Source organism: Morone saxatilis, unplaced genomic scaffold (genome assembly GCF_004916995.1).
Source record: "Morone saxatilis isolate NCDOM2014 unplaced genomic scaffold, NCSU_SB_2.0 Contig20, whole genome shotgun sequence".
In the NCBI taxonomy this organism is placed as follows: Eukaryota; Metazoa; Chordata; class Actinopteri; family Moronidae; genus Morone; species Morone saxatilis.
In genome coordinates, this window is record NW_023339763.1 from 10466631 (window position 1) to 10484879 (window position 18249).

Below are 18249 nucleotides of genomic sequence, written 5' to 3' on the forward strand. Positions count from 1 at the left end.
CCCCCCCCCCATCCTTCAATCCGAACTCTTGTCTTTAATGAAATCCCACAACCAAAGGCATTAACACCACCTGGAAACTATTAGCATTCTTCAGCTGAAGGATAAACACAAAGGTGGAGCCAACTGGTGAAGAAAAAAGCAAGTAAAATATACAAACCTTGAGAGTCGTATCCAAATCATGTTTATACATTGCCAGTGAACCATGTCTAACATTTATCTTGTATTTATATTAGCCTTTTGTGACATCGGCTATGATGACTTCCCCACATTTAGTTATCTCTGCTGGTGCATCACTGTTACATGAAAGGATTTTTTTTTTTTGCTGCTACAGCACATTCATGCATTTGTCCTCTGTACTCCTTCAAGAAATTAATCAGAAATTTTGATTTTATATTTTGTGGTTTCATGAACGGACCCCTAGTTTTCCATTAGTTTGGCTCAACAGACAGTAGCATCAGCGTTCAGTCAGGAAGTAGCACTGATGAACAGCCAGACAGCCACACTTTGAACAACAGCCCACATTAGTTACTTCCTATGTCTTATTATTTAACTTAAAAATGTGAGCACACGTCTTGTCCTGCATTTAAGCTTGTTAAAACAAGCGACCAAACAAACATTCACCGGAAAAAGTACAGTGCTGACATTAGTTTACAGGCTAGATAGCTAATTAGCTACTCCGCTGCAGCCCATTAAACAGCATGCAAATGTCACTTTGGTCCAGTTAGATGCTGGTGTGGTCCTTACTCTCCAGAACCATAAAAACGCGACATATAGGCTAAAGTGCAAATTTGTTTTCTTGTAACACCGGTAGTCTGACACGCCCCTCCAGCCAGCTGAAACAAAAAAGGAGCGTTTCTGATATTTCCCCAAACACCTTTTTTTGGTCTTCTTTTTTAATAACTTTTTTTAAAGATTTTTTTTTTTAGCCTTTATAACCTTTATTAGACAGGAGCAGCTGACAAGAGACAGGAGACTCTGGAGAGACAGAGGGGGGAAGACAGGCAGCAAAGGGCCGCAGGTTGGAATTAACCTAGGCCGTTGTGGTAAGGACACAGCCTTTGTACATAGGGACCAAAACATGAACATGTACAAAAAGGAATGACTATGTGATTGCAGTTGGACTTTAATACATATGTAATTAAACTGGCCTAAAGAACATCTGAGGTTAGGAAGCTGCTTTATCTGCAGATGGTCATTTTTCAGTTCAGTCATACAACACACGTTTGAAGTGTTTATTGCAGCAGTACAACATAGCTAGATTTTGGCGTCTAGGCTCCAACCTCCCCACAGATATGTGTACATAGAGATATTGGCGAGTGATGAGCAAATACAAATACTAACAGCGGTATTGACGGAGCAGAGGGAGAGCTGGGAAATTTTGCATTTTTGTGTGTATAGCAGTGCAGCTGAAGTTGACTGCCTGAACCAGCCCACAGGCGTCACTCCATTTATGTTACCTTAATGTAATAAACATGTTAAAAGCATTTACTGCTATATTTCACAATATAGAGTAATATGTTGTTATGGGGTTGAAATCACTTTTGTAGTTCTTTTCACACTAAGTGGTTTTTGGTGAGTGTACTTGTAATCCATATTACCTATTATTTTAGTTTTAGAAACCAAGTAAGTTCAGCTCTCACTTTCTCACCTTCACTCTCTTACTTTCATATTGACTCTCGTAGGCTGTGACATTAAGGCAAAGCGTTTTCTTAATGTCCTCACCTTGACCACAAAAGGCCTGAGAGCAGCGTTCTGTGGGCCTCTGCTCGCTCATCTCAGTCTTACTTACAACAACGCCTGCTGTCCCTCGCAAGTGGCTGGTGCCTCAATTAGTCAAAAAAGTCAGAACACAAGAGTGGTGCAGTGACCATTTTAGATGCCATTTACAAAAAGAGTGTGGAGAGGTGTTCTTGCTTTTGTGAGGAGTTGTACCCTGGTCTTTTTAATTATTTGGTTGTACTTTTTAAGAATGTGAAGGGAAATGTCATTCTTTTCTAAACTATTCAAACACCAAGCGTTGGGGACAAATTGGCTGTTTTCAATTTTTACTCATAAGGGTAAAAAAACGAAGGCAAGTGTGTGTTTAAAAACACCCATTGCTGCACTTAAATTACTTGGTGTTTTCAGGTTTGACAGTAGTGATGTTAAACTATTGTGCAGGGAAGGGTGGGCTGTCTGAAATTCCCTTAGGGGCCCCCCCACCCTAAATACAACTATATTAAGTTTCTGTTTCTGGAATAACATGACCTCTTCTCTACAGCTTGCTTTATTCCCTCTCACTCTTTTAGTGTCTGAATCACAGTGGTGACATAGTGCATCTTATGTAGTACTTCAACAGACACACAGCATTCCCTTTACTCCCGCTTTCACTCTATTAATTTTCTTTTCTTTTGAGTCAGACTCTCATTTCTCCATTTCTTTATGCCATAGCGAAAGGTGAATTGGAAGTCAGGCTTTGGCTTTGTTAGTTGGAAAACTTAAGTCATCCTTTGACTTTCAGTTTCTGAATGCAATAATGAAAATATACGAATAACACATTTATTTAAATATTTAAAAAAAAGTAGCAATACAGAAAAGTTGCGGGATTACCCAAAATGTTCACTGTAGTGGTTAATTGCTTTGTATTGGAACTTCCCAGTTAAACATTTACCTAGTGTACTAAACAGCAGTAAGTAACCTGCTGCAGATGATGGTTTATAGCTCCCAGTATGTGATTCCTATCACATGACATACCATGCATACAAATGTGCTGTGGCCCACCAGACTTTTTAATGAAGCTGAAGATTAAAATGTTGTCATAACTGTTGGGAATCATGGCCAAAACTATTGTTTTCCCACTCTTTCAGGAGCTCTGACTGAATGTTATGATGAACTGGGGAATCGATACCAGCTGCCAGTCTACTGCCTCTCTCCTCCCGTCAACATGATTGAAGAGCGCTCTGAAGAGCTTGACGGTTCAGATCCGGACTCCGGGGCCGCAGACCCGTCCACAGGTGCCAGTGACCCCGCTTCAGGAGGGGAGTGCCAGCTCCGGCTCCGGCTCTCCACGGGCCGCGACCTCCGGCTGGCTGTCCGTTCCACGGACACAGTGGGCATGATGAAGCGTCGTCTACAAAGTCACGAGGGTGTACCTGCTGCAACCCAACGCTGGTTTTTCTCAGGTCGGCCACTGACAGACAGGCTGCGCTTGGACCAACTCAACATCTCCAGGGACTATGTAGTGCAGGTCATCCTCAGCCAGCCGCCGCCGCCAGAGCCGGTATCAACACCAGGACACACACCAGAGGCCTCTGGGCCAGTGGCCATGGAAGCAGTGGCCACACTGCCACCGGAACCAACGCCAGTGGAGAATTAACTCCCCCCAGCCTGGCAGCCTGGAAGTGGCAGTATAAAAGGAGGACGATAACAAGGGAGAAAAAAGAATGAAAGTTGATTCTGACTTTTCTCTTTTGATTTGCACTCTTCTCTTGTTATTTTTGCTGAGAAGGGCTTTGTTTGAGCAGACTTTGGCTGGCTGCTGGAGCAAAAGGACTCTTGAATTGAGAAAAGACTCTTCCTTTTGGTTTTACACGTTGAAATTTTGACCTTTTTGAAGTCTTTTTAACTCTTCCTATGGAAACCAAACAACGAAAAGAGAACTTTGTATGATGGCTTAAAGGGTTTTCATAGCAACACTGATGTTCGAATGTTTCTGTGTTTCGGGTTCTGTTTTGAGTCTCAGCAGAATTCTGTTTATGAGGCTACAGGGTTATACATACACTTTCATTACATACATGTTCAACACAGGCAGTTTAGAAAGAAGAGATCAATCAATTAGTCATGACAGTTATTCAGGCAGTTATTTTTAATTAAATGTGAATCAAATCGGGAATCACTTCCTCACTTGGGGATTAAGTCAGTATGCTAACAGCTGTAAAGAAAGGTTCGTATTGCTAGCTAGTAAAACAGATGTGTCCTCTCTCTTGTCAAGAGGTTGCAGTCGGGGTCGTGACAATGTTTTACCAAGCTGCCGCTGGATTAGACGCTTTATTTGATCCTGCTTCACAGAACAATCGGAGCAATCATGTAATAAACATTAAGTTGTCGGCCTGTGTGTGTGTGTGTGTGTGTGTGTGTGAATAAGCGTGTGTGCGTGGATGTTCATATATGTATGTTCAAAACACAACCACACTTATTCATGTGGCAAAAGGATGGAACATCCGAAACACAGTTGCATATTTTGATTAAAAATAGAATGTTTTTAATTAAAATTGATCATTGTTTCTATTCCCCGGTCTCTGTCTGATTGTTTGCTTTGAACATTTTCATGGTTTGATGTAGAGCTGGGACAGAAATTATAACACATTGTCTTAGTCTTTTAGTGTCTGTTTATGGCTTATAAGGTTAAAAAGGCAAAAACATTATATCTCAGATCTATAAAGAAAGGACATTGTAATGGAGGCCATAAATATGTGATTCCGCCAATGGAAAAGGTATTGTCCTATTGAAGACATGTTTACCCTTTTCCTTAAAAAAATATCAGGATTTGTTTAAGGAATGTAAAATACAGTTAAACACATTCACCTCTTTCATGATGCCAATGTTATCTTGTGACGTGTTGTAAAAGTACACATTATAATTCCCATTCCAAGTTCAAAACACATCAGAAGAGACAAGAATAAATGATATTTGAGAATAAATGTTTTTATTGAGAATTCCCCCCTTCAGAAGCTAGAAAAGTTTACTGCCACCACCCCAATTTTGGTCAATGGTCATTACCAATGATAGGGTAGGAAACTGACAAGGAGGATCCAAGATGAATTTTAGTGAATTAAAGGTAAACACGATTGCATTAACAACATTTTATCTACATAAATCATATTCATCCAACTTAGTTTCACCCCACATTTTTCTAGGATAATCCTTGCAGCACCTCTAATGTTCACTAATTAAAACATTAAAATCTTGTTTGTTTAATTCACAAACCAAAAATGTTAAAGCGGTTGTGTGTTTATGGGGAGTTCTATGTTGTAACAATGTCCTAAAATCTTGTTATCACCAGGAAACTAGCGGCAACATGCTAGCCTGTCAAAGTAATTGTTTCAACACATAAAGGTTAATTTTAAAGGTGGTTAAAGGGTTGTTTCACCTTTGGACCGCCAGGCAAGCTTTTCCCCCCTGCTTCTAGTCATTATGCTAAGCTAATTATAAAAAGCAGCATCAATCTTATCTCACTGCAAGAAAGCAACTAAGCAAATTTCAAAAAATGTGACATTGGAGACATATATGCTGATTAATATGTTAAGCGTGTTAATATGGGCATAGCTGATTTAGAGCTTGGGCTCTTGTTTTAACAGCAATAATACTTTATAGCATCCCAGCGTCCCCTTTGATTTCCTCCTTTCCTTATTAAACTTCCTTTTAAATCTACTCATTCAAGCCAGACTGAACATAGAAAATTCCTTTGATGCAAAGAGGCCTTCCAGAGAGAAGTTGCCAATGTAAACAGTGTTTGAAACAGTTGCTGCCGACTGGTCCCAGATTTAGAGTTATTAAACAAACGTTGTTCAACCAGCGATGGAATGAGGAAGGAACTAACCTGTCTGTTAAAAAGCTATCACTAAACTTGTGAAAAATAAGTTCTTGTGTGTAAATGTAGAGGAAGAAGAGGAGTTAATGACCCACTTTGATGCTGTTGAATGTGAAAGGTCATGTTATATAAGTGACAGGCAGAGGGGAAGTAGATACAATATGGTCATTGTGGCATTAGATTTAGTCCTTAGTTCTCATAGTTGCCCTGCAATCTGAAACAGGTCAGCAAGTTTTTTCTGGGAAATACCTTTGTACACACCTGCTTGCGGTTACTGGATTAAAATGACTCTGTTCACAGTGCACACCATCCCAATATAGTATTATTTTTCAGTTTTACGGATTGTATCAAGAGTGTGTTGAAGTTTGTAATTGTATAAGTATATATGTATGGCATTACTGAGGTGCAAAGAAGCAATGAATGAGAATAAATAGCACTTCCTTTCCCAGCAGCATGCTAGTAAAAACATCAGTACATAGGTGAGTTTGTCTGAAACCACAAAGCATACCAACCTTGAACAATAGTCATCTATCACTTTTTCTTTTTCATAAACACATAGCGATGTTGAATCAAACTAACGACCTCCACCTCTAACTATAATTAAGTTAGTAGTGTACTTACAGGAAATGGTCTGCTGGCTATCTTTACACATAGACCTACACTGGCATAATTAAAGGTTAGTGGTTGAAATGGAATGAATAATGGAAACTCCTCCATAAATCATCGTACAGGTAACTTCCCAAATGTATTAATTACACATTTGGATTTTTTAAATGGCCAAATGACATTTTGTTCACAGTAGTGACCTGTGATGTTTCTGTTCAAAAGGGTTTCTCTTTTATTTCATCCCATTGACTCAATTCTCTTTTCCATTTCAATGGACTTGTCATCCCTCCACACTTTTTTCTTTCTTGTTCTTGTTCTTGTTCCTGTGAACTCTCATGACCAATTTTCCAAGGTACCTTTTCAGTTTTCAATCATGTGCAAACACTTGAATTTTTCCAGTTCCCTTTCCAAGGTTTTTGTATTTCTTGTGGTCCTGACTTCCTCCACATGCATCCTCGTAATGGAATATGGTTTAATATGAATTGTTCTTTTGTCCTCAGCAGTTGTCATCTTCCTCTTGGAATGCATAAATCGAGGTGAACAAAAGACAAAAAAAGACAAAGCAGATGATGAATGAAGAAATTATGGTGATCTGTTCCTCTGCTTCATAATAATTAAAATTGTGCTTTGGTCTTTCTGAGTGATCGTGATCTTACATCATCACACTTTCAGGTAATAGACCTCAAACACACACACACACACACACACACAGATGAGGTATTTCCTCTCGGGCTTTTTAACCTTCTGCTTTTGGACTGCATAAATACAGCGTGCTGAGTCCATGCAGACAGATTGAACTTACAATCAGCATAGGCATCTTACCTCTCTGGTGTGCTTATTATCTCTTCTTGGATCAAGTCCAGCTGACAAGGTAAGATATACTAACTCATCTCCTGTTAATTCTCCTGATTTGTTTTTTTTTCTCCAACACTTTATTCAGTAGATAATCATTCTAATGAATAACATTTGTGTCATTAGACTCTTTTTAAGTTAGAGTTTCATTGAAAGACATTGATATTACTGACTCAATACTCCAACTGATATCTACAAGTAGAATTTAAACACAGCTATATGCTTTACTTCAGTTCCCTAGAAGGAGTTGTGAGATAAATCTTAGGGGTCTCAAGATGCTTTAGAGGAGAGGAAAGCAGTTAAACCATCTCTCTGCTGTTTTGTGGTTTTCTTCTTGTAAATCAGTGGCTAATTTGCCTTGTTCAGCATCCTAAACATAATCCAAATAAAATAAGGAAAAAAGGGTCACTTTTTTTTTTTNNNNCTTATACTCTTCATACAAGTCTCGCCTTATAGGATATTAAAACCAGTTCCAGTGTTCCAGGTTCCAGTAGGTAGGTTCCAGTCCATGTACCTACCTTATTGTCTCTTCTTCCAGATGCGTGTATTGCTCCTTATAGCCCTGTGTGCTGGACTGTGCTGGTCCAGCTCGGACAGCAACCAAGTGAGAATAGAGACTCTAATGGATAATGGTAAGTAACACCTCCTTTCTCCACTTATTATTCCTCTTTTTTCCATTTGTTTCTTCCCCTCACATACCTGTGGGCATAAATGTTTCAATGATTCAAGCTGGTCTGTGTGTAACTGTGCGTGTTTTTTTTAAACTAGTTCTGGTCCTGAGGGTGCCCAAGAGAGAGGGCAGCAGTGTGTATGTTCCTCTGACCTGTGGAGAAGCTTATCAAAACCAGCCTGTGTTTTGGAAGAAAGATGGTAATACAACTATTACTACTACGGTTACTAATACTACTAGTGATATTACTTCTACTACCACTAGTATTTTTAAGAGTACCTGTGCTAGTATGTTGGGTACAATACCATACAATACTAATAAATCTTAAAAAAACAGATTACAAAAAACTTGTTTTTATGTCACTTTGAAGCATTGACATCATGTCCTTGTCTCAGGCATGGAGCTTGAGCCAGCTCTGCAGGGGAACCAGGTCACTGTCCTGGTGGAGGAGATGGATGGAGGGAACTACACATGTCACCTCGGCCCAGACGGAGAATATCTCAACCACACTGTGATCCTGATCCAACTAGACCAAAACAATGGGAGTGTCATGCTGGAAGAAATATCCCCTAGAGAAGGTACGATAAGACAGATGGAGGGAGTGATGAGAAAGGGACAGAACAAAGGAGGTACACATTGAGAGAAAAGACAAACAGAAAGTGATAAAGATTTGTTGTGTCATTGGACCTGGCTTGCGGTATTTCACTGGACGAGATTTATGATAGATGTCACTGAATAGCTGAGATACAAAAGATGGTGAGAGAGGGAGATGAGATGGGGAAAAAATAGACAGATGTAGCGAGCTGTGGCCCAGAAGCAGACAACATCCAAAAGATAACACGAACAGTGGGGAACATGAAAAAAGGAAATTAGATAAACAGAAGATCAGAGGTTGAGTAATGAGGGGAAGATGCGGACAGAAATAGGGAGAAATACAGAGAGGAAAAAGAGAATAGCAGTGTATAACTTGGATGGTGATACTTGTATTTGCTGTACCATAAAAAACACTTCATGTAGTTTGTGGTTGACACAGGCAGACTTTATGTCATACCAATCATCATGTTGTTGTGCTATTGGTTCTCAAAAAAAGAGACCAAACTTCTTGTTTCTAGTCCCCATAAGTATTTTCTTTCCTTGATCAAAGCCTCTTTTGATTTACTTTTTTTTAAGTTAGGTCTTTTGCCACAAACTGTGATAACCAGTGAAAGCTCTGAATGCTTCGGCACTGTTTGTACTGAAAAAACATAATCCTTTCTTCAGTTTTGTGCCATAAGGCAAATGGGTTTTTTATGCCTGATTTCATGGAACAAAAGGTTAAATATAGTGAAGCTTTATGAAGCTTGCAATACTCCCCTCAGCTGTCTGGCTTGTTCACAGTAATTAAATGAATGTTCTGAAATGAATCTCGCCGATCTTGCTTGATTAATTGATGTTTAAATGCTGGGACCTTCAAAAGAGAGTGCACTGAAGCACAAAAGGGAGATTTTCGCAATAACATTATAACTCAGCAGTGTCTCTGTTCCTCCAGGTCACATCCACTGTTCAGCACTTAACTATAACGGCTCCTTCCACTGCACCTGGACAAGAACAAGCTCCAGATCCGACGCAACTGTGCTCCTGGTGAAGGCAGAGCGGTGAGAACAAAATTTCTCACAAAACACTCATCTTACTCGCTTAGAATTGACCATGTATCCTAGATAGTTGCACTGTACCAACCAGCTTGTCTTCAATTTAGTAATTTGGAAAGGATTCCCTGTGAGCTGAGTGCTAATGGATCAGCGATTCACTGCCAGGATTCCAGCTGTCCCTACAAAGAAGAACAACACAGAATCTCCCTCACCATCTACATGCGTAGCTACTGTCGTCTAGAGGCCTACACAAAGACTTTCCACCTGAGAGATATTGGTAAGTGACTGTGTTTTAATGTCTCAGGTATCTACTTAGGTACAAACAGAATTGCTCCTGATATATTTGGCAACTACTTTTTGACCCGTGTGTGTTGCAAATAGTTCCTTTCTGACATCTTTCTCCACCTAATTCCTCTTCTTCCTCACTGTATTTAGTGAGGCCGGCAAAACTCCCTAACCTGCACAAAATTGACGGGACTGTGTTCAGCTGGAACTACCCTGACTCCTGGGAGAAGCCCGAAACGTACTTCAGCCTGGAGTTCGAGGTCAAGGTGGTCCCTAATGGACAATCCTGTCACAGTGACGATTTCTTACTGGTAAGATTCCATGATCCATTCATGATGGAGATCAGATTCAAGTTACATTTAGCTACTGTAAAAAATGCATTTCCTGATGTCCAGTTTAACCACAGTTATTTTTGTAGTTAATATGTTGCCTCTTTTCTTGTGCAGGAACAAAAAAACATTATTGAAACTAAGTTTGAGGTCAATGTGAAAACCAAGAGATATGTTTTCTGTGTGCGAGCTCGGGACAAACACACCATGGGGCTGTATAGTCACTGGAGCCACTGCACGTAAGTATACCGCTCGCAACATTGGGAGTAAAAATGGTTTTGACTGGGTTTGTTAGATGTAATGTGTGTGAGTTTATGATTTCTCCAAATAATATCAAGTCATGCCACCGACACTGATCTGATCCAAGCTGATTAATTCCAACCTGTTCTGCCTCCAGAGTGAAAAATACTGTGACCTGCTAACGTCTTACGCTGGACTGCAGTCAGAAAGGAAGGACGGACACAAGGATTGAAAAAAACATTTTTATCCTGATTTTTAATTCTCAAAATCTTTTTCTTTTTTAGATAGTATATCTGTACAGTATTTATTGATTTAGGTTGTCTCTTTGGAAATACTGTATTTTGTTAAAATTGTTATTTGTAATATGACTGAAATCAGTTACTCATTCCTTTATGCCCTTTGTAACTCTTATTTATAACTATCCTTGCAGATTTTCTTTGCTGTTTTTTAACATGACATTAAAAATGTTCATTTACAGCACTTTTTGGTCTTTTGGTCATTAATTGTGATGGATAGGAAAAAAAAGAGATATTCTGTGACTACTCCTTTTAAATGACTTAAGGAACAATGAACAATACAGGCAATTTAGGTACAAAAAAACGGTTTATTGTCATATTTACAGCCAGGATGTCAGGGATGTGATGAGGAAAACACAAAAAGGCAGATCTCAAGAAATCATCTCAAGAACTGACTTGAAGGAGTTGAATGTCCAAGAGAGCTGTAAACCTGACAAAATCTGAAAACAAATCACATCCCTGATGTTTCCACAAGCTTCGGGTGCTACTTGTTCATAACATGGGGCACACTTTCCTATGACACTTCCCCATCTTCGTCCATAACTTAAAGTAAACATTGACAATAAGTGCAAACACATTAATGAAGATGCTACCAAAAAAAAACGTAAAACGCACATTATGTGTTGTCAGTTTCCCTCATTCTCCATCCCCACTTTGTTCATTGACATTTTGATTTACCAAAACAGTTCAATAAAAGCTCTAAACAAAACACAGACTAATGAATTCTGCATCAAAAAACAAATAACAGAACTGATCCTTTACGTGTATCTGAGTGTGTGCGTCCAGCGATGCAACAGAGCTGGTATGTAACAATGGAAATACATTTTGGACACCCATCCACCCATGGAAACCTGACCATCTATGTGCCTACAGTACTATGCATGTACACATTATACATGTATGATATCCTCCAACCCACAAACCTGTGTCCAGTGACCCCTGCATACAAACAGGTTTTCCATCAAAATATGCACATTACAGTCAATTGTTTTGATATAAGGATTTTATGCTACAAGTTTCGATCTGAATCTTTAATGTAACAGTAGCTTTGAGGCTTATTGCACATTATCAAATTGTGTAGGTTGCAGACATCAGTTTGATGCTCAGCGATTTAGATTTAGACCATTGTTCTCAACAAATTCTTCCATTCCAACTTTAAACTTTAATTCATCACTACAATTTGCACAGAATGGACTTGCCAGATGCAGTTAAAATTGTAATTGTGGATATATCCTCAGTTCTTAAACTATTGTTTTAGATACTTATAACTTGCTCTTATGAATTATTTCCTGTTGAATTTTCAACTTCACACTACATAGAAAATGCTGGGAAAATGCTGTAAACCCCACCCATCTGAAGGACCAAGTAGGTTGAAAAGATCTCAGATATTTTCAGGTACTATTTTAACTGTGGATTTCAAGATGTAGTCTAGACACCTGACTGAAGCAGGTACAGTATGTAGAAGTTTGTGGGTCACGGTGGCTCATGGCATGCAGCCCCAAACCTATGAGATGTTTTTTTTAACCTGCACAGGTGTACTTTACAATTACCACACTGACTGATAGTGACTGCCATTATTATTGTATAATGCAATATTTGAAAAAAAATGTGCAAGATTGGGGAGAGACAGAACATGCAAATATAGAAATTGGGAAGCCCATCTCAGTCCTGAGCTTTTGAGTGTCAGTAGCTTTAGGGTTAGTGTAGGATCTGTTATAAGGTTTGAAAATGAAGGACTTGTAATAGCCAAGGTTGTGTGTTTGAGAACTCAATGATGGGATGGTAGCATCCAGCCCAAGTCTTTGCTGAGGTTGCGCTCCCTCCTCAGTGGTGCTGCCTCTTAGACAGGTACCTACACACACACACGTTTCATATTTTAGACATATTTCTATGGATTTATATTAATTTCAGAGAATGTGTGTGTTCTTGGATGTACATTATGTCTGCATTTTTAGCTATGCTGGCATATTTGTCTTGCAAAAGGAAATCCAAGGTGCTTCAAACATGCACTATGTCACTAACTACTGTTTAGCATATGTGTGCCTACCTCTCCCAGTGTTTGTGGTTGAGTCCACTAAAGTCCTCAAGTTTGGCAATTTCTTTGAGGTACTGAGCCAGTTTATACAGCTCCCTGTCCTTCTCCCTGTTCAGATGGGCCTTCATGAAGGGTCGGATCTAAAACACACACACACATATAGGTTTCAGCAATATGTGTGCATAACGCTGACAATGAGGAGGAAGGAGAGGGTCAAAATAATGATAATAAAAATTATATAGATGCTGGCCGCCTACCTTTAGTCCATTTTGTGGGTTCATGAGGAAGTTTCTTCCGATGTCATCAAACATAATGGTGTTCTTCCTGTTGTAAAATTCTCCGTACTTCCCCCATATCACACCCAAGGGCTTGACCTGGAAACGTGAATGACATCAAACACATTATATCAGTATACATTATATCGATCACTTTCTCACAAAGCAACATACCTCAGCCAAAACATCCATGAAGAGACGTGTTCATTCTGTGCGTGTGGCCCTTTCTCAAACCGATTCGTCACCGCCAGCACAACAGTGTCACTCAACCCACATGGAGTCAGACCTACAGCTGAGGAGGGCTCTCCAGAATATGATCAAACAGACAAAGCAAATGCAAATATCGCTCTTCACCTTATGCAGGAAACAGCCCCTACCACTGTTGAGTTAGATACCATATTTGACAGACATTATGCTGTATATATCTTTATACTGTTGTTACATGTAGAGTTAATACCAAAAACTGATATTTTCCCCTTTTTATAGTTCTGTCCTCACTACACATGCTGTGATTTTATCTAAAACCACTGTAAAAAGGCAGTGTTAAGTGTAGCACGAATAAGGCATAATCCAAAAGGTGAACAGAAGAAAAAAACTTTACTGGACAATAAATAACTATAAATGTTTTCTTCTGCTTTGAAAGTTGACTAACTGCAGCAGTGAAATGGGACAATACTTTCATTTACAGTATGAACAGCTGTGTGTGCACCAACCTCCACGACCCCTCTCTTAGGGGTGTGTACAGTGATCATTGCTGCACTGTCCAACATGAACGTAATCTTGTAGTTAGCGTTGTCCGTCACTCCCAGCTCCTAAACACACAAACACACACAGGCAGTAGTGTTACCTTCTGTTCCCCTCTAAACCCAAATACTGTAGGTTAAATTGATAAACACTGCCACCTTTTGGCAAGAAAAGGGTATAGTGCAGTAATGGTAAATAATGCATTTAAGACAACACAAAAAAAGTAAAATACTTGCTTTCATTTTGGCATCAATCCACTTCATACTTGTCGCAGCTGAGGAGAGAAAGTGTATTTGTAAAATGCCGGAGAGTAAATAAGATATAAGTGAAGTAAAGAAAGAGAAGGGGAGAGAAGTGACGAGAAGAGAAGAGAAGAGAAGAGAAGAGAAGAGAAGATACATACACCAGATGACAATGTCATAGTCCTCATAGGCTGATGTTAGAAACTCGTGAAGGTATGGTCTCATCAGCTCCTGACCCGTTTCTGCACACGACTTGTGATCTAAACACACACAGGGGACAGACATCATACCTAGAGTCCTAGCTTAAATTAGCAACTGATAGGCTAACAAACCGTGATGAATTTATATTCTGCAAAGCATCTTGTCCTACCAACTACCTAACTAACTAACTATTTTGAACCCTATGAGCCTCTCTCGCTCAAATTGCACCCATATAACATATGTATGTGCACACATGAAGAGAAGAAAAAGTGGAGAGGCAGTACTGAAGTAATGTACAATTAGTAACTGTTTGTAAGTGAACTTACAGTGCTTACTATTAGCATGCTATGATTTAATGTGCCATACAGTCAGTGGTTTCCCAGACAAATTCTTAAAGAGACAAATGTTGGCATCACTGTAACTCACCGAACAGTGTATAGTCCACATCCAGTACCAGGAGCCTCTTTCCTTCTCTGGGAGGGTTCAGCTCCTCCACCTTATAGTCTTTCACTCTGCGGGCTATTTTAGCCAGGTTTTCCTCTCTAGGGACAAAGACCATAGAACATTTCTTTCTCAGACACACACATAATGTTTTCCTCATGCCCTCTCACAAATGTCAGCTATTTCTATACAACCACAGACACACGTATGATATGACATAAAATATGTAACCTGTTCTCCACTTCAATGACCTCCTCCTCGATGTCAAAATCATTGACCACGTCATCGTTCTCTGGGGGAGGGGCTAAAACGTCTTCCTTCAAAAACAAAACACATACACAGTTATGTGTTAAGTGTGCCAGTCAGCCAAGGGGAACTTCGAACACAACACAGTTAATTAAGGCTGCAAACATGACAACACTGTAGTCAACAGCGAGCACGGACCATCCACCCAAAACAAACCCACTTGTTGACAGTTGTTTAAAGCTGGTTTAGTGACCCAAAGTCTTAAATAGTACAATAACATGGCTTTTTTGTATTCTATTCAGTAGCTATAATGTTTGGTGAAACTGGAAATTAGCAAGGTCACTCAGGCTCATAAGCCAGTTCACTGAGCAACTAGTCCTTAAGTCATGATCTCAACCAGATATTAGTGATGGGAATTTCCAGCCCGATGATCTGGCTCAGCTCAGCAACAAGAACCGGACTCTTTAGGCTCCTTAGCGCTCCTTTATTTGGTACCACTTCTGGCTTGTATAAATGAGCCAAATTTAGCAATGTTTTGACCTATAACCTGGTATTGTGCTCACATGTCACTCAAATTATTCAGGGTAATTATACTGAACCTTATAATTTCCAGACTACTATAATTTGACATTATAAAAACCTTAACATAATGTAAAAACATTAAAAACATAACCACATTACACGTGTACTCAACGTTTTATTTGTAGTGAACCATGTTTTGGAAGTCTCGCCATGCTTGATCGTGAGATGTTTCTGGATCGTATTTATAAATCATAAGAAAACAAATAAATCTGATCTCAGATGGGAACGCCGCCTTCACTTCACCTCACAACACATCACTCAAGATATCTTTAGAGTAAAGTTAATTTTCTCTATCACCGCCCGTCACCCTACCCAGTCTCTCCTCTCTGGTACCCATCATCATGATCTTAGTGTTGGGCTTGAGCTTCAAAGAGCCCAGCTTCAGCCTCATCCTCTGCAGTTTTACCTGGAGGAAGGAATGAAGAGAGAAAGGGATGAAAGAAGCAACAGCGAGATTCACTCAGCTAAAATAATAATGATAAATAATAATAAATAAAATACATGAACTAGAAATCAATTACAGGCTACAGACAGATGGAGAAAATTGACATTGAAGCAATTAACAGGCTGAGAAATGAACAGCATCAGATAATTATGAATGTGGATCAACATAGCCAAAGCCTGAGGAAACGTAGGGTGGATTTATTTGATCCGAAGTGTATTCAGTGCAAGGAGAGAAGTTACAGACACATTGTTAACAGTAAAGCAAAGGTGTATAAGTCTGACACTTGCCCTCCTTCCTGTAGATATCTTACGGCATTATTTAACTACCTCCCCCCACTTATTACACACCTTGTGATCCCCTGACGCCTCTCACCTTTGACCTTGAGTCCCAGTAGTTTCTGTCTCTCTGGCAGCACTCAGTCAAGGTCTTAATGGACTGTTTCAGGTCCCATCACCGTGTCCTCCTCAGACAGAGAACTGATGGAGTACTCCTGACCTCCCCACTTTATGATCACTGACACCGGACAATGGCACACACACACACGGGGCTCCTCACACACATGCACTCTGTGCAGCTGGAGTGACGTAATGCACGCGCACAGACGAGTGCAACACGCTTTCAAGCAGAATATTTCCTTCCAGCTACAGAAGACACATGCACACGCACACCTGGTGAAGAGAGGAGGGAATGGCAGAGTAACAGGAGAGGTTGTCAGGGTGCCACATTGCAACGGCTTGCAACTCGAGCAATAACACATAAAGTAGCTCATAATGAAACACAGGGGGGGGGGGGACATGACATCGCTATTTCGGGACACAGCGGCCAAATGCCACCTAATCAGAGCAGACACTGACTGTGCCTGATGTTGATATTTTTAGCATGAGATGGCTAACATTGACTAGCAACAATGTAAACAGGCGAGGTAGCCAACCAACTAGCTGGCGTTAGCTGACTAAGCTACGCGGCTCGGGTATGCTCACCTGGTCGGGCGAGCTAACAGGTAACGCTTGGCGAACACTGTCAAACGTCGTCGAAAAGTTGAATGAATGAGTGAAGTTTGGCGTTCGGCTTCATTCATCGAGACGCGCACACTCTGTTCTTCCTGGCGTCCCGAAATCTGCCGGTAGTGACGTAGAGGAGAAAGCTTTGTTACCATAGTGACCATATTTTAATGGATTAACACAACATCGATTAAGTAATAGTTTCCATTTATTTTTATCCTCCAGTGCCGACCTGTCAAAATAAGCCCCCAAGAAATAATAATAATTAAAAAAAAAAAAAAGTTTGGTTTATTTTATGCTTTAGACATGTTCTCTGATTTATGACTAAAATAATCGGGTTTATTGCCAAAGTACGTTTTCACGTACGAGGAATTTGCCTGGATACGAAAGGTTTTGTGTTTGCACTTTCCACCTGTATATAGACCCTGTTGCCTATAACGCTAATTCAATCAGGAAATACGGGGCATATAATATATACACACTTCATTCTGTACAGGGGATTTAAATTCACATTTACATTTACATTATTACATTTTGCACCCACCCCTGCAATATGCCACTACCTCCCTCTGTAACATGTGCATTATAATTTAACTTTAAATCCAATGAGTATAACCATACTGTATATAGTTATTATAGTTTTTTTTTCTTGATATCTTGTATTTTTTCTATTTTCTATTGTTTCTATTGTGTTTTTTTTTCTTTCGTATCTGCTGTGTTACACATCTGGAGCTGCTGTAACAAGTGAATTTCCCCAGTGTGGGAACAATAAAGTATATCTTATCTTATCTGAATTACAGGTCCGAGCACCAATACACCTGAGTGACAGTCTGTGCAGACTGTTAGTAATGTTTTTGATTGTTTGTTATTGTTTGTTTTTAATTGTTTAATCGTGATTGTGTTGTATAGATGTCTGTGGGCACTTAAATATACCATCTCTGGTCCTGTGACTGAGATGGGGGTCATAGTTTACACCTGACATCTCCTATTAAAATACTTTAAATGTGACATCCTGCTTGCTTATAAAAAACAGTGTTTATTGTTCATTTGTATCCCCATTAGGTGTCACTGCTACTCCTCCTGGAGTCCATAATGAAATATACATTAACAAATATTGTACAAATACATACAGTAAATTAAAACAACATGCATTATCACCTAAACACTGACAATACTACAATCTCCCTTGCCTTGAACAGAACAAGCAAAACTAAAGTTTAGTGACTAACCTCCACCATCGTATCCCAACTGTAAACTTTATTACAACCAGAATCAGAATCAGAATTGGGTTTATTGACAAGTACGTTTTTACAGGTACTAGGAATTTGCCTTGGTGCATTTAAATCACACAAAAATAAAGTAATTTTTAAAATATAAATGAATAAAGATAAGGATAATGTAAATGTGATCTTTTATATATCTTTTATATATATATATATATATATATAGTTATATATATATATTTATATTTTGTTCTTAATAGATGTTGCTTGTATAATATATGTTGTTTGTATATCTGGAGTTTGTAACAAAAATCATTATTAAAGTATTTGTAGTTATTG

At 39.3% G+C, this 18249-nt stretch overlaps 3 protein-coding genes across 3 annotated transcripts in view; 2 read left to right on the forward strand and 1 right to left on the reverse strand.

Annotated features, from left to right (window-relative positions):
- ubtd2 (ubiquitin domain containing 2) overlaps window positions 1-4273 on the forward strand; it is a 24310-nt gene extending 20037 nt beyond the window's left edge. Inside the window, exon 3 of the mRNA XM_035666625.1 lies at window positions 2847-4273. Within this exon, the coding sequence (XP_035522518.1) occupies window positions 2847-3355 (509 nt within the window). The 3' untranslated portion in view covers window positions 3356-4273. The remainder of the gene's footprint in view (window positions 1-2846) is intronic.
- A 3292-nt stretch (window positions 4274-7565) lies between these two features.
- On the forward strand, window positions 7566-10182 carry il12bb (interleukin 12B, b). Its single transcript, XM_035667014.1, has 7 exons — window positions 7566-7659; window positions 7796-7897; window positions 8093-8275; window positions 9226-9331; window positions 9433-9602; window positions 9761-9921; window positions 10057-10182. Exons 1-7 carry the CDS (start codon window positions 7566-7568, stop codon window positions 10180-10182), a joined length of 942 nt encoding a protein of 313 aa, XP_035522907.1.
- A 587-nt stretch (window positions 10183-10769) lies between these two features.
- Window positions 10770-16802, reverse strand: LOC118331671 (ubiquitin-like domain-containing CTD phosphatase 1). The gene is given in 12 exon segments (XM_035666738.1): window positions 10770-12327; window positions 12523-12650; window positions 12768-12884; window positions 13499-13597; window positions 13766-13803; window positions 13933-14031; window positions 14399-14514; window positions 14645-14729; window positions 15554-15629; window positions 15631-15647; window positions 16059-16354; window positions 16667-16802. Coding segments are annotated over 12 exon segments (1197 nt in total). The 5' UTR covers window positions 16765-16802; the 3' UTR covers window positions 10770-12299.
- Between the last annotated feature and the right edge of the window lie 1447 nt (window positions 16803-18249).